At 42.4% G+C, this 24,778-nt stretch overlaps 1 protein-coding gene across 3 annotated transcripts in view; it reads left to right on the top strand.

Moving 5' to 3' along the window:
* The first annotated feature begins 10,094 nt into the window (after nt 1–10,094).
* The window catches only part of EMC2 (ER membrane protein complex subunit 2), a 46,010-nt gene continuing 31,326 nt past the window's right edge, over nt 10,095–24,778 (top strand). Inside the window, exons 1-5 of one of the 3 annotated variants that reach the window (XM_074986752.1) lie at nt 10,187–10,229; nt 16,371–16,527; nt 17,061–17,174; nt 19,778–19,842; nt 22,366–22,451. In XM_074986752.1, coding sequence (XP_074842853.1) covers nt 16,506–16,527; nt 17,061–17,174; nt 19,778–19,842; nt 22,366–22,451 — 287 coding nt within the window. In that variant the 5' untranslated portion in view covers nt 10,187–10,229; nt 16,371–16,505. Of the gene's footprint in view, nt 10,278–16,370; nt 16,528–17,060; nt 17,175–19,777; nt 19,843–22,365; nt 22,452–24,778 lie in introns of all 3 variants that reach the window. The other 2 variants (XM_074986751.1, XM_074986750.1) reach the window with 2 other exon arrangements.

The following is a 24,778-nucleotide window of genomic DNA, read 5'->3' as shown; positions in this document are numbered from 1 at the left end:
AATATCTCTATGTACTGGTTAATCTTTTGGTACCCAACTGTGAGAAATGCTCAATGCCTTTTAGTATCAAGGTCTACAAGATGTTGCATTTTAGCATGGTGTGCATTGGTCATGTAAACTGGCATAAAATCATCACAGAGCTGGAAGGGACCTCGAAAGGTCATTGACTCTAGTCCTCTGCACTCACAGCAGAATCTACCAGCATCTCTGACTTCTTTTTTAAAAATCTAACCCAACACTGACAAGGCCCCCTTAGGGATTGAGCTCACAACCCTACATTTACAAGGCCAATACTCTAACTAGTGTGCTATACCACCCAAATTTGTAACCAAAATTCTTCATGAATGGGAAATCTTCAGCATTAACCACTAGCTAACTTCCCCATTAGAAATTTGTGCTCTTATGTACCACTGTAACATTTGATTTAGCTGTATCTGTTCACACTCTATAATTAGAGTAGAATTTTGCTCCCTTTACCCAGGGAAACCAAACAAACAAGTTACTGCTTAAAAGGAATTAATGTTTTCAGTTAGCTCACAAATAAGTCAAGGCTACATTAAAATCTGATGAAGCAAGTTTTTGCCCACGAAAGCTTATGCTCCAAAATATCTGTTAGTCTATAAGGTGCCACAGGACTTCTTGTTGTTCTCGTTGATACAGACTAACACGGCTACTTCTCTGATATTAAAAATTAAGTTCTACACCATGTACAATGCAACTGTGACTGTCAAATTTAAGTTCTACACCATGGACAATGCAATGTAACTGTCAAATTCCTTCTTGTTCTACAAGCTGTATCAGAGCTGTTTCCAGTACCTCATGTCTCTCCTGTTCCTCACCAATGATGCAGTCATCACCACCTATACAAATATGATCACACTGTGATACTAAACCAGACAGGTGATGAACATACACTGCTTTCCCAGGAACATCAGGCAGCCTGGTGGCTTGCTTTGGTTTATTGGTGGGTTGTAATTAAGACAGCAGGGGTTGAATGCTCACTCCTTCATATGTGTCATTTTTCTGATCTCTGCTTTCGACTGAATCATTATCCAGAGGCTGTTAAGTTAGTGTCTGCTGATAAAAAGCATTTATAATGAAAAAGAGGCATTTGTACTTTTCTCAAGGAACGACAGCAAGAGACATTTTTCTTCACTTTTTTCATTTATTTTCATTTGGTACCTGTTAGAATTAACTGTGGTGACTAGAAAAATTTTAAAATAAGTTTCATTCCGTTTTTAAGAGTCATTCATAACAACAAACAACATGCAGCTAGGGTCATGGGTAATTGCTAGTAAGGTTCACATGTTGTGTTTACTTTCTTGATAATGTTTGGCACAAAAGACCATATGACAGCAAAATCCAGAAACCAGATTTTACAATGGCAGTAGAATTTCTAAAACAATGTTTTGAACTGTTGTCAACAAACCAGTTTAAACCTAGAAAGGAAAAGGTGGCTGATGGTACTACTCGACCTTAGTGAGCAACTCCTGCAATGTTTTAGTTTCCAAGAAGAAGGGCATAAAACATATATGCCTGTGTTTCCACCTCTAACAATGTGGGATGGGGTCATCATTCCTGCACTAGCCAGGACAGGTTTAAACCCACATTATGGACAGTGCAAGTCTCACTCCCTAGGCTGGTCTGCACATGCTCCAGATACTACATTCATTTTGGTCTAGATGCTAGAGGGAAAGCACCTAGGTTGGAAGCTCCTGCTGAGGACCAGATATAGTCCCTGCGGTGAAGGCCAGAGAGCCAAGCGACAACTTGGACCCTGGGATTGACAGAGCACCAGGAATCAGCATATGCTGGGGCTGTGGAGAGCCTGAAATCTCATTGACTGTCTCAACAGAGAAAACAGTAGGGAGTAACCCAGGGAGGGTGACAGAGTGGTATCTCTCTGAGTAAGCTCAGTATGTTTCAATAGGATCCCCTGCTGAGCCAGTGGTGAACCACTCTGCCACTGCTAGGGCCTTGAATTGGGGCCTGGAGTTGGCTGGGCCTGCAGCCATGCTGTGTGGGCCACCAGCCACTCTTACTGACAGCCCCTTGAGTACAGATCTCTAGGCCATGCTGCTCAGCACCAAAGGGTCATGCGTCTGACTATTAAGCGTCACTGCCCCAGGCACCAGACCTCTTGCCTTTGCTTGAGCCCTTAGATCCAGGGGTAACAGAGTTGGAGATGAATAAGCAAAATTAAGAGTAGTGTCCATACACTTACTACTCGCCCCCCAAACCTTTCAGTGTGAGGTGCGAATACATCACCACACAATGTTTATCTCCTACATCTGGATACTGTGTCAATGAAGATTTGGAATGAGTGTGAGTCTGTGACACAGACTCTCTTTTCCACAGTAAGGACATAAGAAAACCAAGGATGGATTGGTTCAAATTCCAGTGTTACCACTGAATTCTCATCTGGCTTTGAGAAAGTCCTTTAAACACTCTGGCTGCATCTACACTTGCATTCCTCTTTCAAAAGAGGCACACAAATGAGGGAAATTGAAAATGAAAATGAGGTGCAGATTTACATATGACACCTCATTTGCATATCCTTCTTTCAAAAGAGCTTCTTTTGAAAGAAGAAAAGTGGTGTAGACATGGCTCTTTTGAAAGTGAACCCCATCTTTGAAAGAACTCTTCTTCCCATTAAAAAAAGGGAAGAAGGGTTCTTTCGAAGGTGGGGTTTACTTTCGAAAGAGCCACATCTACACTGCTTTTCTTCTTTTGAAAGAATATGCAAATGAGATGCCAGATATGTAAATCTGAACCTCATTTGCATTTTCAATTTCCCTCATTTGCATGCCTCTTTCTAAAGAGGAATGCAAGTGTAGACACAGCTTCTGTGTTTCAGTTCCATCTCCGTAAAAGTGGACAATATTTCTCTGCATCTCAGAAGCTCTGAGAAGATAAACTCATGAATGTTGCTGTAGTGCTCAGATATCACAGATACAGGGGGCATAAAAATACCTGGAAAAGGTTGGCTCTACTGTACCAGATTAGAACAGTGGCCTTTCTAATTCAGTATTCTGTCTCTCTCAGTGACTTCAGAAGAATGTATATGATCCCAAGGAGTAGTGCAAATACAGTATGTAGCTGTTGTCATCTTCAGGCCATCAGTTTCATTTCTAGTTCAGGTCCATCAACAGCCAAAATCCTGACTAATTTCTGTTTGACATACTACGTAATAACAATTGGTGGTCTCAGTTCAGAATGGACAACATAATTCATAGAATCATAGAACAATAGAGCTGGAAGAGACCTAAAAAGCCATCAGTTCCAGCCCCCTGCTGTAAGCAGGACCAAACCCATCAGATCAGCCCAGCCAGGGCTTTGTTGAGGTGAGACTTAAACACCTCCAGGGATGGCAACTCCACTACTTCCCTGGGTAGATCATCCCAATGCTTCACCACCCTCCTAGTGAAAAAGTTTTTCCTAATGTTCAACCTAGACCTTCCCAACCGCAACTTGAGACCATTGTTCTGTGTTCTGCCATCCGTGACCACTGTGAACAGCCTCTCCCCAGGCTCTTTGCAGCCTCCCTTCAGTAAGTTGAAGGCTGTTATCAAGTCCCCCCTCAGTCTTCTCTTCTGCAGACTAAAGAGTCCCAATTCTCTCAACCTTTCTTCATAGGTCATATTCTCCAGCCCCCTAATTATTCTTGTCGCCCTCCACTGGACTCTGTCCTAATACTAATTTGTACCAAGTAAAACATAATTTGGCAAAAACTAGCAAGTTTATTGGCAGAGACTGAGACCTGAGTTTGGGGATAGAGTCCAAAATATCTAGTAATTCCTGGAGGAGATCTCTTCAGACCAGAGTTGAGAAGTATTTGTAAGGCAGTGTTGGTAGCTTACACTTTTGGGTATCATTTTCTAAAAATCAGGCTTCTTAAAGATCTCTCAAATTGGGCACCAAAAATCATGAGTCACTTCTGAAAATCTCAGTCATGCTTTTCAGATGATAGTGCTGCACTAACCTTTACTGTTGTTACTTCTTAAAACAATAGTGCCTGGAGGTCCTACCTGCAACTTGGACCCCATTGTGCAATGTGCTGAACTTACAAATGGGAAGAGAAGGAGTGTGCATCAAAGAGCTCACAATCAAAAGAGATAAGATAGAAGAAAGGTGAGGTAGGAAAGAGATGCATAAAGAGGAAAAGTGACTTTATCAAGATCACATAGAAGATCGGGAAATAGAAGCCAGCTCTCCTGAGTAACTGTCCAGTAGCCTGCCAATGCTATTATAACACAGATCAACATCTGATATCCCTAGATGCAAGGATGAAGTATGCCAATAGGATTCAATGGTGGGTTTTCAAGGAGAAGCCCAACTCAGGCCCTGAAAATTTTCCCACAGCAGTGAGAGGTGTAATCTTGGAGAAGTCTTAGTTATTGGCTGGAGTTCTGCTCCCTTACTTTCCTCCTCTGTCACTTCTCTGTCTCAAGAGCATGCCTGTTCTCCTGAAAGTGAGCTGTGGCTTTGTGTAAGGTGTGGCACCATTTGTCTGTCTGTGCCACACCCTCCCAGTTTGTTGGGTTGATGCCTCCTTTTTTAAGGTGTTCTTTCAGTATGTCTTTGAAGGGCTTCCACTACCCTTTGAGAGTCCCGCTTCCCCTGACTTAACTGAGATAAGTGCATCAGCTTTGGAGACAAGAGACAGTGGCCAACCCAGCAGAGTTGGTGTTTCATGAACAGTACTTCTACACAGTTGATGTTGGCAGCAGGAAAAATGCTGGTGTTAGTGTGTCAGTCTTTCCCACTGATCCTGAGAATCTTCCTGAGGCAGCACTGCTGGCACCACTCCAGCTGCTTAAGATGTCATCTGTAGGTTATGCAGGTGTCACACTTGTAGAGAGGGGTATGGATGACAACTGCCTTGTAAACCAAGATCATGGCACCTGTGTGCAGATCCCTATCATTGTGATTGCTGGGTGTTTGGGAGAGGTGGCTGCCAAGATCTAGTATATGGTACACATTTCCAGGAGTTCTTCACTGATGGTGACTTGTAGAGTATGAAAAATAGCTCGAGCAGGTGAGGGCTGGTAGAGTACCTTGGTTTTCCCAATATTGAGAGAGAAAGCTAGGCTCTGATACACACTTGCAAATAGATTTAGAGTACTTTGTAAGCTGTCTTCAGTGCGTGCACGAATGACGCAGTCACCTACATACTGAAGGTCAACATTGCCGATTCTTGCAATCTTGTTTGGCGACATCAGAAATTAAGGAGTAGGCCATCCATACAATACCTAATCCTGATTCTTTCAGGAAGGTAGGAGGGATGAGAATTGGGTTCACAGCAAGGTAAATAGAGAAGTGTTGGAGTAATGGCAAACAATGAAGAAATCCTAGCAGAGATCAATTAACATAGGCGAGCTTTGAAAAAAGGAGTGAAATACTGGCCTACTGAAGTCAATGGCAAAACTCACACTGACTTCACTAGGATTGGAATGTGGTGCTTGATGTGAAGTTTAATCAACAGGGCTGTCACTGTTTGTGATATTAATGTGAATGATACCATGAGGGGCAATATTTTCCAGATCTCTATGACAACAGTTATAACTGTGGGGATTGCTCTGCTACTACAGGTGGAGCTGCAACGTCCTGGTGCGGCAGTGGAAGATGTTAAGAAAAATGCTTCTGTAGGGCTGACCTTTGAAAAGTTGCAGATCCTACCACAATCTCCTCTCTCTGATCTTTCTGCTGTTATCTTAGTTACAGGCAGCTCATATGTAAGGATGCTTGGATGACAGAGCCACACTGGTGATGGGCGCAAATGGAATACCTGGTACTGAAAGACAACTAGATTAGTAGGTAACTCATAATCTGTACACATTTCAAGTGAGGAAAGCCAGATCTTCTGGCATTTAGGTCAATTAGGCCAAACTGGGAAAGCCAATGGTTTCTTCCCTCTCACCAGAGCATTTCATTCCTGAAGCAAAGCAGAAAACTATTATAGGACCTTATCAGACTTTCACTTTTTTTCTTTTTCAATTATCCAGACATGCCCAGTCTCATTTAGTTGTGGATTCATTTCAAGACAGTTTTAAAGACTTCACTGTCTTGCAAATCCAATGTGTATGTGAGGGAGACGCTGTATACTGGGCAAACTCTAAGTGTTGTCTGTGATTTTTTCATTGTTTTTGGCAAAGCATTTGAAGTGTATATTTGTTGTAGGCTGATTTGGCCCAAAGTGTATGTTTGTTTGTTTTTTCCCTCAGGGAAGTTGGAATAATACTGTAGGGCTCTGAATGTGTTTGGAACTGGGAGTGTGTGAGGGGTGTGTGTGACAATACATGGTGGTTAGAGGACATTTTGCAGGAGGCATGACTTTGTTTTGTATAAACGAGGAGTCTTGTGGCACCTCAAAGACTAACAGATTTATTTGGGCATAAATTTTGTGGGTAAAAACTACTTTGTCAAATGTGTCTTACGTAAGCTGAAGTGGTCTTTACCCATGAAAGTTTATGCCAAAATACATATGTTAGTCTTTGAGGTGCCATGGGACTCCTTGTTGTTTTTGCAGATACAGACTAACATGGCTACCCCTCTGTGTTGTGTATATAATTGTGCAGGGAGCTGGCTGTGTGGTTGCACATGGTTGGGGGAAGGGGAGTCAGGGTGCTGGGTGTGGATTTGTGGTGGTGTCATATCTCGTATAGTGCTACATATAGCTCCAGGCACAATTTCCTGCTGGTTACTGACATCTAGGAATTCTCTTTTGCTACTTTTGCTCATAAACTTCAAGGTCAGAAGGAAACATCATGATCATCTAATCTGCTTCTCTGAATATAATAGGCCTCAGAACCTCTCCCACCCACTCATGTACAGTAAACTCTTTTATAGCCAACATTCTATTATCCAGAACTGTCAAATAACCAGCATTTTAACCATTAGCGAATTGTAGTCACGTTTTCCATAAGTACAGCGTAGTGAAAGTAAATACAAATAAATACAGCAAATACAGTGTAAGTTAACAATGTACAATACTACTGCTGTTGGTTAATAAAGTACTCTGAACACATTCGTTTGTTTTTTAATAACTAATCTTGTTTACCTTAGTGTTACGCATTGCTACGTATATCTCTATTATCCAGAATATTTGAATATCCAGCAACCTCCTGGTCCCAGGGCTGCCGGATATGAAAGAGTTTCCTGTAATAGACCCATAACCTCTCACTAAGTTAATGACACCTTCAAATCATAATTTAAAAACTTCAGGCTACAAAGAATCCACCATTTACTCTAAGTTAAACCAGCAAATGACCCACGGATCCCTCACCCACACACTGCAGAAGAAGGTAGACAAATCCCAGGATCATTGACAATCTGTCCTGGGTGAAAAAAACATTCCAGACCCCAGAAATGATCATTTAACTCCTGAGGAATGTCAGCAAGACCCACCAGCCAGACATCTGGGAAAGAATGCTATGTAATAACTCAGAACCCTCCCTACTAGTGTTCCATCCACAGCCTCTGGAGATCAGGCCTGCTGACAGGGAGGTGGCAGGGGGAGAACGGGGCAATTTCTCAGGGCACCAGGCAATTTAAAAGGATCCAGGATCCCTGGCCACTAGTCAGAAACCCCAAAGGACCCTTTTAAATCACCAGAGCAGGCTGCAGGCATGGGAATGTGGGCAGTGACTGGAGTCCTTCTAGGAAGAGGCTAGTCCCCATTTCCACTCCCTTCACCCACACCCAGACACCTGTGGCTGGAGCCACAAGGCCCACCCTGCCCCCTTACTTCAACTGGAGCTATAATCATCCCTTACCCAGATCCAACCTGCTCTGGGGAAAACCATCTCTTCAAAGATGCTGATGATATGTCCTATGGAAGCTCCAGGGCACCTAACTAGCAAATACCACTGCGCTGAATCCAGGTTAGAGGGGAGGAGTGGTTGTTGCTGTCCTGAGGCATCTCTGGGCAGGTGCAGGAATGCCCTGGGGTCTGCCAGGCAGGTGGAAGAGAAGGGGCACCACTGGGCAAATAAGGGAGCTGTGATCAGCTGGGGGATCCTCTAGTCTCGTTGAAGGTGCTTGGGTTTTCTTGGGAGAGGGTGGCTTGTGGCCTTGGTGGAGGGAGCAAGACAGGGGCCCCTTAATTGCTCTACCCTGAGGCCTGGAATTGCTGTCTGTGGACCTGTGTGGGAGTGGGCTATTATACCTGCTGTCCATACACCTGGGTGGGCCACATGGCTCCTGGGCACATGTGGCATGCATTGTGGGAGCCATGGCTACACTAGATGAGTGCACTCAGCAGCAGAGGTGACTGGTAAGGGGAGGCCTATGTAGGCCACTGACCATGTGCCCTCTGCAGCCTGCTCAGCAGCAGGGGTTTGACAGTAGGGAGGAGGAAAATGCAGAAAGACAGCCCCAGCTCACGCTGCCCTCCAGCCGTGACACTCAAAGGGTGGGGAGGGACTGCGCCTGCACCCTCCAGCAGGAATCAGGGCAGTGTGAGCTGGGGCCACCTTGCTACTTTCCTGCTCCCCTTTACTGGAGAGTGCCGGGGACTCTCGACTCCTGCTGCCTGTGCCAGCTCTACTAGTCCCCCCAGTGGCTTCTGGCCCAGCCCTTCTACCTTGGGTGTTGTATATGACTCCTCAAGCCCTTCACCCCACCCCCGCCCCTTCAAAAAAACCCACACTGCCTCTGCCCAGCAGCACAGCCCAGAGCTCAGTGGACACCAGCAAGGTCCACTGATTGCTCTGTTGTGGGGCTGGAATTGCTGTATGTGGGCCTGATGCAGCTATATGTTAATAGTAGTTGTGCATGTCTACAATGGCGTATGGACCCATCTCATCATCCCATTCCTTCCACAGATTTATCAAGCTCAGTCTTAAAATAAGTTACATATTTTGCCCCCCAACTACTCTGCTTGGTAGGCTACTCCAGATCATTGTGACTCTAATGGATAGAAACCTGTGTGTAACTTCAAACCTAACCCATTAATGCCCAGTTTATATTGAGTTGGTCTTGGGCCAACATTGGCCCTTAGCTTAAATAACTACTCTTCCTCCCTTATATTTATCCATTGGATGTATTTAAATAGAGCAGTATTTTCACATACCCATCATTTTGTTAAGCTAAACAAGCCAGGCTTCCTTAACTCCTTCCTGGTAAGGTAGTTTTTCCTCTTCCTCTGATGATCTCCGTTGTCTGTGTGTGCCCTGTTCCAGTTTGAATTCATTTTTTAAACTTGGGCAACGAGACCTCCACACACATACACTTCCCACTGAGTCCTGGAGAGGTAGCCATGTTAAGTCTGTATCTTCGCGAAACAAAAAAACAGCCAGCCCCCCGAAAGCATGTCACCGCATAAATGATTTTGTTAGTCTTGAAAGTGCTACAGGACTGCTGGTTTGTCTTGTGAAGATGCAGAATAACACGACCAACCCCCTGTGAGGCAGCGTGAAAGGGAGCGATGAAGCGCTAAGAATAATACAAATAACATTTCAATAAAACAAAAAAGCAGTCCTGTTGCACTTTCAAGACTAACAAAATCATTTATCGGGTGATGAGCTTTCCTGGGACAGACCCACTTCTTCAGATCACGATCTGCTACATGACTGTTTTTTGTTGTGGCAAATGAACACAGCTGCCTCTCTTGCCACTACTCCACATTTCAACAGCTAACTGACGCGAAGCAACGACTCTGCGCTGACGGCGGACTGCAAGCACCGGACAGTCCGATACGAGCAGCCAGAGCAGCTGCTAGGACAGGCGGCCCTGCGGCTTTATGCAGACAGGAGGCCTAGTGACCCGTTCTTCTGTCTAATTACTGACCACACGTGTGGCCAGGCCCGTTTCGAGGGCCGCTCCTGTTACACGTGACCCTGGAGCTCGGCTTCGGGCAGGCGGATACTGAGCGCTGCCGCTGGGGGCGGAACAGCCCCTCCCCTTTGCCGGGGCAGGGGCGCAGGGCTCGAGCTCCTGCCTAAGGCGCCCAGCCGCTCCGGCTGTCCGGGAGAGCCTCACTTCGCCCCTGAGGCTGCCCGCCGCGTTCAGCCCAGCTATTGGCCCGTCCTGCGCAGCCGCTCTTCGCTCTGCTCACGCGACCTGGCCCGTTACCTCACAGCTGGGAGTCCAGCCCAAGCAAGGGCAGTGGCTTCAGCAGGCATAGCTGCGCGTGCGCAGCCTGTCGGCGCATGCTCAGAGCTTTGACACGGGACGTTACGCCAGTAAGATGGCGAAGGTCTCGGAGCTGTACGATGTGACTTGGGAAGGTAACAGTCTCCTACCGCAGCCTCGGCAGAGCAAGGCGGCTGCTTCAGGTCCGGGCTACCTGGCTGGGGCCCGGGCACCTCAGCTCCCTGCGACCCGCCTTGCGGGGCGGTCTGGGCTCCCGCGTCGCGCTGCTGGCTCTGCGGCGGCCCATCTCTCCCCTCTCACGAGCGCCGCGCCGCACCGCGGGGCGGGCACTTGCCGCTGCCTTAGCGGCTCCTCGGGGAAATACTCGGCCCACCATCTGTATCCGTTAATGCTCGTGGCACAGCACCGGGTTCGGGCCTCCCCAGAAACACCCCCGGCCCTGAATTTCGGGAGAAGCAGTGATACGTAGGGCGGCTCTGAGGGAAGGGTGTGGCCTGGGTTAACCTTCCGCCCCAGGTGTGGGGCCCTAGGCAGAGCCCTCACGCTGCAGGCCCTATCTCTCTCTCACTCTCCCCCCACCGAATAGCCAGGGCCAGGGATTACCCGGGATACAGCACAGAGTCAGTGGCAGCAGCAGGGATAGCCTTCCCTTGCCCTCACTCCCCTCTCCAGGTGGCACAAGCAGTCCCGCTTCTCTGCAGGCGATGGGGCAGCAGAGGTTGCTTCCCACTGTTGCAGAGAAACAGGGCTCAGCTGGCCAGGAGGGTGAAGTGGAGCAGGCTGCTGCTTGTACTGCCCACTTGGTAAGTGGGTGGGTCCAGGTGGAAACCATGATCTGTTGCTGCCCAACTCCACTGCTGCACTCTCTCTCAAGTGATCCTCACCCTGTCCTCTTCCTAGGAGAGTTGTGACGGCTGCTGCAGAGCCCCCAAAAGTGTGTGGCTTGGGGCAGTCAGTCCATCTCATCTTGTTGTTGGGATGGATCTGATGATGTGTAACTCCATTTCACTCCCATGCTTCACTTTTGTCTGGGGTGCAGAGCTCATCCCCACTATGTCTGTGGGCATCCCTAGCCCCACAAAGATTTTCTGTCCACCCGCTTCTCTGGGATTTAGAAATGCATGCTGGGGAAAGGCACTTTTCTTCTGTTTTGTTTTTCTATGGAGGACGTGAATTCTGAGTGTGCAGTAGTTCAGAATCTTCCCAGGAGTAGTACACTTGTGAGAAGAACAAACTGTCCAGATGGGAGGTTGGGAAGTCAAACTGAGGCATGTGTGCAAAGTTGGTGAGCTAACGAAACTCTAATGTTTTCCGTGTCGTGCTTTGGCCTTTTCTGTACAGGCCAATTCTCTGAGCTTAGGCCTCATTTCACCAGGGCTGTAAACAAGCTAGCTTCCAATGCGGTAAAAAGAAATGTCAGCAAGAACATGATTTCTTGATGATCACTTTTCTTTAATCTGATTTGTGCAAACCAATGCTTTTTGGAATTTGTAACTTGAACTTAGTAAGGTATTTTGTGCGAACAATAGTAACAAAGGTGACTCCTTTCCCTTCACATTAGTCTCTTCAAAAGCATTAAGATAGGTCTAAAAGGGTTGATTTACAAGCAAAAATGTCACCACAGTAGATTCTGTTATGACACATTCTGATATTGCTTGTAATTAGACAGTAATACTTATAATTAATCTCCCTGTTTGCAAGCAAGTCTAAAACAAGGGAATGATTATTGCCTCTCCTAGCCTTCCACCCTCTCCCCCATGGTAGTTTTGTGAGTGTTAGTCTGTTGGGATAATAAATGTCTTGTGGCAGGAGTGCAAAATAAGCATAGGTTAGACACAGCTCTGGTGTGATTCCATTGGTTTACTTTACAGTTCCCAGAGATGTCTGACCCCCGCAAGAAAAAATAAAATGTTTTACCTAAAAGCAGTCTTACAACTGGTGTGGTGCAGCAGCAGTTGGGCAGTGTAACAGAAGTCATTTTGAACCACAAACAGCAGTAAGCCGTTAGGGTGACCGAATCCTAGTAAAGTCACTTTTGGTCTTCATTTCAAAGCTGAAAATTACACAAAGTAATCAAGATTTCTTCACGTTGTCTCACTTTCACACAAGTGAAATTGCCTTATATCAGTCTCAGCTGAAAACAAAGGTATGGCTTTTGATTAATAATACACACACCTCTTAGAAAATTTAATAAGAAATTTTCATCAGTGTTTCTCCTTCAGTGGGTACCAGGGCTATAAGGGAGACCTTGCACTCTCAGAAAGGCAGGTCAAAGGAGCCATCTCTAATCCTTCAGAAGACAACTGATGAGTCCTTTCCCTCACTTTAACAGGAAATCACTTTATTTGCTCATCCAGTAATCACTTAATTTGAGCAGTTGTGAATGATAGTTACGGTATTTGTGTAGAATCTTGTTACAAATGTTTTGTCACCTTAGAAGCCAGAAACCCCCACTCTCCAGCCTATTAAAACATATTTAAAAATGGTTAAAATTGAAGACACAGTGTATGGCAGACTTGTTTCATGAAAATTTAGCTGTATGGGGCAGCTTCATTTGTTCAAATTGATTCCAGATAGGACAGTTCTCAAATTGTAATTCTAACAGTAATCAGAAAATTCTGCTTCATTTATGGAAGGCAAAAATTGCTGCAGGCATGCTTCTTAAGAAATGGATTCAAATTTATTAACTGTCTTTAGAAAATTCTTCAGCTTTCTGTTTACCTTTTATATTCTGACTTTATGTTTTCTAGGTACATATTAAAAGATGCTGGATATGTTTGCTGTTTGTAAATTGTTTAACCTTGTTTTAAGCATCCTTTATTTATTATTATGTCATAACACAATACTTAATTTCAGCACTTTTTTATATGCTGAATTTGCCTGTACTCTCAGCCACAGGATTGGCTGAGGGTGGGGGTTGGGAGCTGGCTAAGTACCGAGGCCTTCTTTTATTTATTTATTTATTACAGAAGAGGTGTTGCTTAGTTAACTTTTTAACATACAGGTTGAAACATTCTGGCGTGACACTCTCTCATCCAGCAACATCCAAAATCAGGAATGATTTTAGTTAGCTGAACGATCACTTATCATGGGTGTGGCTAAGTTTCCTATGGTCCTATAAAGTTTGTTTGTAGCCACCAGTTCTGGCTTTCAGTGTTGTGTGCTGTTATTTAGCTTTAATTTACCCCTAAATGTCTTCTAACAGCCCAGTAAGCTGTGGAAATGTTGGTAATGTGCTGGACAATATTGACCTCCTGTGGTCCAGCAAATTCTCTTGTTCAGGTTCAGAGGGTGCCAGGCTAGAGATATTCAACCTATACACCAAGTAAGAAGACTGTAAAGCTGGGATTTCCACAGAGGAAAGTAAGGTTCTTGAATATTAGCTCTACTAATTGCAAATGTTGAGCTGTCATGAATACAAGCACCATGGACCAAGTGGCTAAAATACTGGTCTTTGCTGGCATCTGAAGATTTTCTTTCTTGGCAAGACTGCTGGTCAGAATGCCCTTGTACAGGGTAAGGGGGGTAAGAATCTGAATACAACATAGTTGCTTTGAATACAACATAGAGGAAGTTGTTTAACCTGTTGGTTTTTACAGATGAGGCGTATAGATACAATTGTAAAGGACTTTAAGAAACAAGCAGTCCTGTAGCACCTTAAAGACTAATGATTTTATTTATATGGTAATGAGGTTTCAGGATTAAGACCCACTTCACCAGGTGATGGTTATGAATAAATAAATAAAATTGTTAGTGTTTAGGGTGCTACAGGACTGCTTGCTTTTTGTGAAGCTACAGTCTAACACGGCTACCCCTCTGATACTATTTAAGAAAACAGTGCACAAATTAGCAGTATAAATCATTAGGTAGACATTCCTTCTTGGGGGTTGACTGCTGAATGTTTGATCACAGTTAAGCAGGACAAAGTAAAAGTACTACTAGACGATATTGACCTGTGGTCCAGCAAATTCTCTTGTCTGGCACTGGTCAGGTCCAGAAGGTGCCAGATTAGAGAGGTTCAACCCAGATGCAAAAAAAGTGAACTGAAAATCTAGTAAAAGAGGAGTTAAGTACAGACTCTACCTTTTTGTTTTCCTGTGTGATCTGTCATCCTTCCAGACTGTAAACTCTCCAGAGAGTGCATTTCAATTCATGCATAGAATAACACTACTGTCTGCAGTTCTATTCTAATGCACCACCATTGAGACAAAATGTTACAGTGGGCTTCTTACACTTCCATTTATAGATACATACTTCTGGATGACTTTGACCATTTTTATTTTAAACTGCACTAAAATAATCAGACCCATCAGTTCATCAACTTGCTGGCATAGGACATAAATACTATATAAGTGAAATTAATCAATCTCCTTGCCACACTGCCAGAGCACACCACCATTTCTGCCCAGCCATATAAGTATAGGTTTACTCGCCCTAAAAACTTAAGACTGACAAAATTCATGTGTCTTAACACTCTTCCTCCCCATCCTGAAAAGTCTGTTTAGAACGTTACCAACATTTTTCAATTTTTTTTTACTTCTGTTCAGAGTGCAGCACTTCATAATCTAACATATCTTTCATTGTATTTATGTATATAAGGATATTTATTTTTACTTGTTTTCTCACTTTCAGTGCTCAAGGGCTACAGTGTGCTCTTTGTTTTTCCTTTTTCCATCATTGAAAAGCCCACTTTGATGATTAAAGGTTGCCATACATGTTCTTAATAGCTTAGACAGTATTACATTAGAAAGTTATACTGGTATGGAAGTTTCAATAGTTGCCAGATAAATGAATTTGTGAAAACTGATTGACTTGTTTTGTGTATATTTAGACTGTCAGTTTGTGTGATACATTTGTGTTCACTCACATTCTTGCTGTGTAATTTTTAAATTGCTAACAATCATCATGTCAAGAACCATTTAATTTTACTTACGCACATGAAATATAACCCTGTGGTGGTTTTGGGTGAATTTCAAAATACAGATTGTTGCCTAATACAGTTTTATGAAAGATCTGAGAGAACTTCTGATACATGGAAAAGGGTTATTGTTTCGTCCTAAACAGTCAAACTTTATTGTTCATTTTGAAATGCAAGGAGAACTGTCAGAAATCGCTTATGTTGTATTTTTTCCCTAAATGATGTAAATTTAGAAATAACGTTGGCAGTAATTGTGCATAGTGTGCTTTCCTAGTAAGAAGCAGAAAAAAAGTAAAGAGTTTTCGTATTGTTAGATTCTATCAGCTGCCTTCCCCCCCCCGACCCCTTATCTAAGGGAGTGGTATCAAATTATATTCTTAATGTTTGGAGTTTTTGAGAGTAAGCAAAACCGGGTCAGTAAGATGGTGAATGCCATCTACTACAGTTGACATTAATATCAGGTCTTGCACTTTTTAGGTCCATAGTAAAATTTTAAATTTTAAAATTGAAAACGTCGTATCCTTTCTGTCTTACCAAGATCAAAGTGGTTTCCTTTAGTAGTTTTCACATTTGGGTCCCATTTACTGTTTCACAAAGAAAGTCTTTATTCTCATGCCTCCTCTTTCCTGCTGCATACCATCAGGGGAACGCACAGAACATTCTTAGAATGGAATTTTACAACATTTATTTATTTTTACTATAAAAATATGCTTCTCATGCTTACCAATTGCATTCTCCTATTTTTGCTGACCTCTTCCAAAATTTGTTGTTATAAATAAATAAAAACTAATTTTGGCGGTGGCTTGCAAATAAGTATAACATCAAGAAGAATTTTAGTTTAAATTTTAGTATAAAAGCTCTCTGAGCCTGTTTCCCATATCATAGGATGATGTCATCATGTTCATAAAGTTAAATTACTTATTGGGATGTCCAGTAAAAAGTCTATAAAATATGTACATGTATACAATGCTCTTGTCTACTTTAATTTAGTAGTACAACTAAACTGCCTCAATCTGGAATTCAGCATTTGACTCTAGTTTTATTAAATCATTGCATATTGGCACATTAATAGAAAATACTAGTTTCAATGATATTTTATCATTGCAGTGAATGTCAAATTGAAAAATAAATAGACGTATTGGCAATAGGAAATGTGTAGTTCTGGGGATGCTGAAAATTACTTGGAAAGTTAACAGAAAAAGTTGTATTTTAGATACCAATCACAAGAGTGAAAGTAGGAGATCTGTTTTTCTTGTTTGTACAATAGTTTTGTATCTGTAACTAAAAAAAAAAAAGTAAGTTCAAGATGTAATTCCACCTGGTTTGCTTTTGTTTTTTTTCTTGTTCAATCTCCAAGGACTCTCCTTCCTTCCTAGTATTGAAAAGAAATATCTTGTACAAAAGTGCTTTCAGTGCAGGAAAATCTGAGTCTCCTCCAAAGTACACATGCAGGCTCACTCAAGGCTGGAGAGGGTGACAGCTGCCTAGACAAATGTCACCAAAGTACAGAGAAGGTAACTGATGCCTAAGAATGCAAATGTAAGCCCTTAGGAAGATTTAATAGGTCTTCAACCTGTTGTCTTACCCAGTTGGGGAAGACTTCAGTTTTTAAAGTTTGTTTAGATTTTGTTTTTTGAAGTCCTATATATATTAACAGTTTGATACTAAACTGATCTATATTGGAACATAAAAGGCTTGAACTGACGGGGCTTGGAGCTAAATCTGTAGTCTCAGGGAACCTATTTCACATGTGATGTTTCGATTATTAGCCCAATATCCTCTGAATTTACAAATTCAGTAGAAAACCCTCTCCTCTCCCCACCTTCCCTATTCCCCTTTTCTGCTTTTGAACAATCTTAACAATGGTGGCAAGATAGCAATTTCGAAGTTCCAGAGACCAGTCTGTCCATAAGCAACTTTGGTATTAGTTGAAATTATTGTGTATCTCCTGAATGTGACTGAGACTAGATTCTACCCCTCCAAGTCAGTTCCAGAAACAGACTTCACATTATATTGCTGCATGGTAACCTTACGTTTTGTTTTTCAGAGATGCGTGATAAAATGAGGAAGTGGAGGGAAGAGAACTATCGGAACAGCGAGCAGATAGTGGAAGTTGGAGAGGAGTTAATCAGCGAATATGCATCCAAGCTTGGGGATGACAGTAGGTTGAAATTATTTCAGAAGCTTTCCCTGTACCTGTCAGTAACTGATCTCCTGTTACATTCTCCACATTTACTCTTTTGTTGTCTTTCTCTATGAACTGATGTTTTGTACAGACGTTGTTTTCTAATTGTCAGCGTTCTGAGCACTTAGTTTGCTTCTCAGAGATGATGTGTAGAGGAAGTAGGTAGGGAAAAATACCTAATTGAGCTTAGGGTTGCAGAAACAATTTTTATAGGATGCCTAGAGTGGGTGAACCAAACTGTAAATCCCTGTATGTGGTGGTAACCACTTCAAGTCAGAGGGTGCTGAAGCACCCTTAGTTTCGGTACCTGTGATTGGGCTCTTATTTTGGTACAGTGTCCAGTCAGAAGACTGTATTGTGAATATTTGGCTGAGATTTGTTATCTAGTTGTCGCTCAGCAGGTCATCTGAACTTGAGACGAAAGGCAAAAAATATGAGGTGAGCTTTTAATAAGGACAAGAGAATGTTGTTCTTCAGTCTAAGCCATAAGTGATATTATGTATTAGAAATAATATGAAAGCTTTTCTTATGACAGAATTGTATTTGTTATGCTGTAGTAACTTTAGGCCATCCCTGGGTTTCTTCATTGCATAATATGGCTGTTTTCAGGGGATTTTAATTACTTGACACTGTGTCTCTCTTGACAGAAACTTGGCACACAGTACTTCAGACCAGAAGGGAATTGTTCAGGAATAACAATGCAATATCACTTTTTATGTAAGACCAATATTAAAAGCAAAATACTTCAAGGCAAGAATGCTTTCGAGGTTTGCCTATGAATCCCATACTTTTAGAAGGGAATGAATATCCATGATTTTTTTTAATGTTCATTCCTCTTTCTTTGGCTTCCTTTTATATAATTTGGTTAAATGAATAGAAGCAGTACATCTTCCTTTTTATTTTTTTTTTCATTTCCCAGCCATTCTTATACAGTTACTGTTAGGTTTTGCAACTGTAGTAACGACAGATATTTATTAGTTGAAGTCCAAGGAGCTTTAAACAATTTCCTGTTTAATTTTAATAAATTAATATTTCTTTAACAGGCCAATGATTAAAAATATGGCAAAATATATCCTGGACTAACTCTTGTACTCATTTGTGTAATAGGTGACCAGAAATCTTTCAACTGGGGTTGCTCCCAGAAACTATAAAGGTAACTGGCTGGATCCCCGTACTATGGTATTTCCTTCAGTTTTCTTGCAATGTTAGCATCTGGAATGCTTTTTTTTAGTATTCTTTCAATAAGAGAGCTCTTTAAATCCTAACCTAGAATGTAATGAATATCACAGAGAAACCAAATTGTGGATTTCTGTTTACACTGTTACATCGTACACATGACATCCAATAAAACTGAAAGGAAACCATTTTCAGATTAATAAAAAGAAACTTCTTTTAAAAGACCTCTCCTTATGGTCTTCCAGAACTTAGCAAAAGCTGTTGTGTGTTTATTGGTGAAAAACGCACTGAACTTCCCTATGGATGATCAGAAAATCCAAGTCTTATTGGATGCAATTTAAAAATATATTAAAAAATTTGTCTTCCTACAGGGGTAGATTATTGTGTAGTTGTCTGATCCAGAGTTTTGTGCGCTAAGTGTCTAGAGCTAGCCATGGCTGGACACAAGATGCTAGGAAAGAGAACTGCTGGTCTGTTGTGTTCCAAGAAAATCTGATTTTCTTTGTGGTAACTTAGAAAAAATGTAAACCTAATTTTTCTTTGATATTAGAAATATCTGTAAAATGAGCAATAGCCTTTATTCTGAAAAAGGAAAAGGTTAACTGTATTGTATAGTTTTGTGCTTTTTTTTAAAATAAAATTCTATAAAAAAAGGTTAATTTATTTTCACTCAAGTTCTCTGCGCAGCTGTGGCTTGGGCTGTTTTTCCACTTTGTGAAAGATTTTTGCTTCAGCCCTGATTCTGCAAGGAGCTGAGAACCCTTGACTCTCCTTAACTTGAGGGCACTTGGCGTGCTCTGTAAGTTACATGCTTTTTCCCCCAACACACACCTGTTTTCTGTCTTGTTTATCAGGACTGTAACCTGTGCCTGACAGGGACTGTCTCTTGCTCTGTACATTGCATAGCACAATAGGGCTTTGCTTTCAGTTGCCCCTAAACGTTATCCTAGTACAAATAACATGTCAGTGAAATAAACTTAATTCCCGCACCTGAGGGAAGAAGGTAATATTACATGTACTATATGGCTGTGAAATGGTTCAGGGAAAAGATGTTTCTTTATGGAATATATGGCTATTCTCCAGAGCTGGTCACAGTAATTTCATAGTGGGTCTGTTTCAACAGAAAACTGTAAGTATAATGTTAAGAAAAAGCAAAGAATTAGGACTTTTTACCTTTCAAAATATCAAAAGGTACTTTCTTACTGAATCAGTAAAATTGCAGGAGTGTACTTTTAATTAATTCCAGTAGTGCACTGAAATGTCCATCTTTCAATAATGATGTACAGGAGTGGTAGGGAAAAATATACAAAGACTAAATTCATTAATCTGACATACATTGTAGGTGTTTCTGATCATTTTGAAAAATCAATTCTTTGCATTTAATATGTCTCTCTTGTGTCTAGTTTGGATAATATATGAACAAGTGATGATTGCTGCTCTGGACTGCAGTCGGGATGACTTGGCAATGGTAAGTTTGTGATGCTGATTTTTCACTCAAACCTTAAAGGTTTTATTTTATCCCCCCCCGCCCCAACGAACCTATTCCAGATCAGGTCTTTGGACAGATTTATAGGATGTTAGGACATTTGTAGCCTAGACTTACAGAATCTGAAAAACATACTGGTGGGGAGAAACCTTCTCCACCCACCTTCATGTGTAACTCTTATTTAGGGAGCTCATGTTTCTTCTAGCTGTTAAAATATTTATAACTACTCTGATATGAGTGGAATGTCAGGAATAATACTAAAACTGCCATAATGTCTAGAGAATATTTGTTACAAACTCTCAAATTTTATCACTGTCTCAAACATTTAGAGAACGTGGGAATTGAATAGTCCGTGGTGTCCTAACCCAGTGGACTCTGTTTTACATCTATGACTGCTGTGATGGTCATATATTTAAGCTGGATCTGTGTTTTGCTAAATCTGTCTGTTCACATTCAGTACAGCAAGGCTAGCTGTAGATGTAGGAGTCAAACTGCATGCAGCCAATTAATTATGAAACGGAGGAGCCATAATCTGTTTAGGGATGTTAATGTTTTACCAGTAAGTTTCCCCTAAACGGATGAGGCCTACCAGTTATGGCTAATTAATAGGGGCTGAAGTAGCCCCCCTGCCACGGACAGGGGTCACTCCAGCCAGCATGCACTTTAAGTGCCAGTATACCATTTCTCTGTCTAGAGTAACTTGTTACATGAAGTTGCATCGTTGCAGTCTGGGCTCCTTGGGTATTAACAAGATCATGTCTTGTGGCCCTCCGTGACTCCATTCAGTGCTATTTCTTTGTGCTGCTTCCAACTGCAAGGGGTGGGAATGTGACTTTTGTAATACAAAAATAGTGCACACTACCTGGTTTTGATCAGGTCCTTCTTTCTCCCCTGAGCTCTCCATAAGATGAAGCAAATTGAGAAGAATTAATTATACTCACAGCTCCACCAGAGCCCTGGGTCTAAAGAAAATGTTTTAACGCTTAAAAAGTGGGGGTGGGAGTGTCTAATAGAAACATGGGGCCTAATTTGCTGCCTTGTGATTGGAGAACCTGGGTTCTGGACCTCCCCCCCCCCCCCCCCCTTCAGTTAAGTTTATTTTGGATAAAGGAACAAGTTGGCTAGTGTTGGCTGGTGGACCAGGAACACACCCCACAAAATGGGTGAAGTCAGGTCAGCCAGGAGAAGTTCACCTTCGGCACCTCTGTTAAGCATCCCTTACCAATTCCTTAAATGCTTTGGAGTGCAGTTGGGTGTCCTCCTGTGGTGTAAATACCTTTTGCCCAGCTGTTGCATTGCTTGCAGGAGTGTGCACACTGCATCTTCTGTGTTTGTAGGATTGACTGAATCCAGTGACACAAACATTTATATATATTAATATTTTCTTTGTGCAGTAAGTCCTTGATTTAATGGACTAATGGGAGGAAGGGGTGTCAGTTAATGCCAAAAGTCCATTTTAAATCTGAATGGTTATACTGTATGATGATTCACTGATCTTCCCAGCCTATCGCTCACTCCTGTTTACTGCCGCCTTTCCTTTCCCCCACTCCTGTCCCATTCTTCCCCTCACACCTCCATCTCCCTCTCCCAATTACCAGGAGAAGAGCTGCACACCAGCCTGGCTCCTTCCAGAGCTCTTGGTGCGCTCAGCACTGCAGCTCTGGTGGCCCCAGCCAGTCTGGCAGTCCCAGCTGCCGATGTGGCTCCTCTGGCCCTGGCGGCTCCAGCAGGGGCTTGCGGACACTGTTTGTTATTTCCAGAGTCTGTTAAATTGGAGTCGGTTAAATTGAGGGTTTACTGTAGTGCAAACCATTACTCACAGCTTTTTTCCGGGGGAAAAAAGCACAGTTCATTCTGTTATAATAAGTCCTTTTGTTAAACATAAAAGTGCTGCCTCAACTTTTCTGTGCACTGATTTAACAAGGCATCAAATCTGAAAAGTAGCAAAATTTCTAAAAAGGCAAGCTGAATTTTCAATACAGATATTTTTTTCCAAGGAGTTCCGATGGTCTAGTTGTTTGCATGGAAAATTCGCCTTGTAATAAAATTTTCAAGCTGAGAAGGTTTCGGTTTTTGAGTTTGTCTTTATTAATACATTTTATTGATTATCCTGGAAGTTGCTGTTTTGTTTTAATGAGAAGTCAAATTCCAGACCCTTGACTGAGTCAGTCAAGGGCTCAGGATTTTTTCTTTTCATTTCCATGTGGTATTGGCAGAGTTAAGTAGTTAAAACACTGAAAATAATAAATACTATTTTTTGTACAGGCTGGCAATAGGTCTTTCTCAGCTTGGCGTTTATGGCCTGAATATGTATTCTAGAACCCTTGTGACATCACAGGGCCAGGAAGTAGGAGACTTTTTCTAGGCATTGATTTGTTTTTCTTCTAATTGCGGTAGGAAGTGCTGGTGACAAATTTCTTCTGTTTTTTTTTTAAATGTGATAAGTAATATTTACCACTCCAAAGTTAACGCACTAATACAGGTGCATTTTTTTTATTTGTGTAGACTTGTCTTCAGGAGCTGAGACGACAGTTCCCTGGGAGCCACAGAGTTAAGCGATTAACTGGCATGAGATTTGAATACATGGAAAGGTACTGGCTGAGATTAAAATCTAATTCTTGTCTGGAAACGAACTTTGATGTGTTTTTTAAAAGAAATTCTTCCCCCAGTAAAATTCAGAGCAAAGGGAATGAATGAAAAGCTCTTTTCTTGATTAAAAAAATACTGTATATGATGAGCTTACTGTTGTCCCAAGCAAAGGTACAGAGTTGGGGTAATAGCCCCTCAACAGAGTAGCACAGATGCTGATGACAGCTCTGGAATGGCTCAGCTACAGAGACTTGACAGCACCTGGGAGCACAGCCCCAAAGAGAACCAAAGTACCAGATGAATCCATCTTACTCTGTATAAAAGTTTTACACAGAGAAAGTTCACAAGGTTCAATCTCTTTATCAGGGAAAGAGAGTGATGCACAGTTTTTACCCCCTTTCCTCCCATAATAACTAGTTACAGTGGTTGCAATTGAAGGCCAAAAATCAAAGCGAGTTACTCATCTAAAATAAACAAAATATGTCAGCTAAACGTAATACACTTGAGAGATTATTACAGATCATATTTCTCAACTTATTTCTTATTTGAGGAAAAATCCTTCAAATAAGAGTTGATCTTTTCTCTGGCCTGGGTCTAACAGCTTCTTGCGTAGCCTCTTAGGCTGGGTAGGCAATTTCAAAAGCCCCCAAAGACACTTGTTGATTGCTCTCCATCCTTTTAATAGAATTTCTCTAGGGTGTGAATCCATTATTTAATTCTCTCCATCCTGAGGAAAAATACCAAATTCAAGATACAGTCCAGCTTCAGATAGCATGGTCACATGTCCTTTGTAGGGCCAATCACGGTTAAGACCTGAAGGAAAAACACAAACATTTCATAGAATCATAGAACACTAGGACCGGAAGGGGCCTCGAGAGGCCATCGAGTCCAGTCCCCTGCACCATCCCTGATAAACATTTATCTAATCCACAACCTCCCTTGGCAATTTATTCCAGTACTTGACCACCCTGACAGTTAGGAACTTTTTCCTAATGTCCAACCTAAACTTCCCTTGCTGCAGCTTAAGTCCATTGCCTCTTGCTCTCTCCTCAGAGGCCAAGAAGAACAAGTTTTCTCCCTCCTCCTTATGACACCCTTTAAGATATCTGAAAACCGCTATCATGTCCCCCCTCAATCTTCTTTTTTCCAAGCTAAACAAGCCCAATTCTTTCAGCCTTTCTTCATAAGTCATGTTCTCCAGACCTTTTACAGATCATTGCCTTGAGCACCACATCATGAAGTTCCTTAACTACTTTCAGTAGAAATATTTTAGATTAATAAGCAGGTTTACATTTCATATTTCTAACATCACATATAAGAATGATATATACACATTCAAGAGATCACAGGCTCTTGCTTGATAGGTTACTTATCTTTTTAGCAAAAAGCATATTTCAATTATGCATATTCATATTCAAACATACATTTCCATTAACAGTGTGGGCCTGCAGCTTCAATGAGCCCACATCACGATTGTAACACAGTGTAGTTACGCTGTATAGAATCAATTCAAATTATGAAATGGACTGGATAAAATGAAGAATGTTTCTTGGCTAGGGTTTAAAACAGATATTCATTGTAGCAACAGGGTTTAACTTATTTGTAGGAGCAGAAATATAAAGGAGTAAATCTGTGGATTTCTGGTGATTTGGAGGGGACGAAGCCGGGGTGTCCAACCTTTCTTCATTGGGGGCCACATGGCAATTTATTACATGTTCCAGAGGCTGAACCCAAAATAGCCCCAAACTGCACCCCCCACGGCTCTAAACTGCCCCCAGCCTTAGCCCAAATCCTCCCACGCACCTCTGTAGCCTAACTTCTCCATATATATCTGTCTCAATGCCCCCATTGCTTCTCCAGCCCAGCCAGTTTGTCTGTCTGTCACTACCCCTCAGTGCCTAAACCCAGCCGTGTCCACCTCTGTCCCAACACCTTCCCGCTGCCTCTCCCGCCCAGCCAGCGTGTCCATTGTCTGTCTGTCCGCCAGGGTGCGCTGTCTTGAGGACGCCTCTAATCTTGGCAAGGAGAGCACAGAACTACTGTGGCACCACCTTGGGTTAGGGTAGAACTGGCCCTGCAGCAGCTCCTTTGTGGTGCTGACCTGGATGTAGTAGGCAGACTGTGTGTTGCTGACCAGCAACACACTCAGTGGCTTGATCCCCTTGCTGGGGCTGCTCCGCCACCATGCTGGCCAGGGAACAAGCGAACGAGCATGTGCTGGGACTACTCATTGGCTACATCTACACTAGCCCCAAACTTCGAAATGGCCATTTAAATTCCCATGAGCTGATGGGAATAAGAGGAATTCGAAGTAGGTGGGGTCCTTTCA

This window comes from Carettochelys insculpta, chromosome 2 (assembly GCF_033958435.1).
Source record: "Carettochelys insculpta isolate YL-2023 chromosome 2, ASM3395843v1, whole genome shotgun sequence".
Classification (NCBI taxonomy): domain Eukaryota; kingdom Metazoa; phylum Chordata; order Testudines; family Carettochelyidae; genus Carettochelys; species Carettochelys insculpta.
Note: the sequence above shows the minus strand (reverse complement) of the source record. Positions and strands in the feature narration are given on the sequence as shown.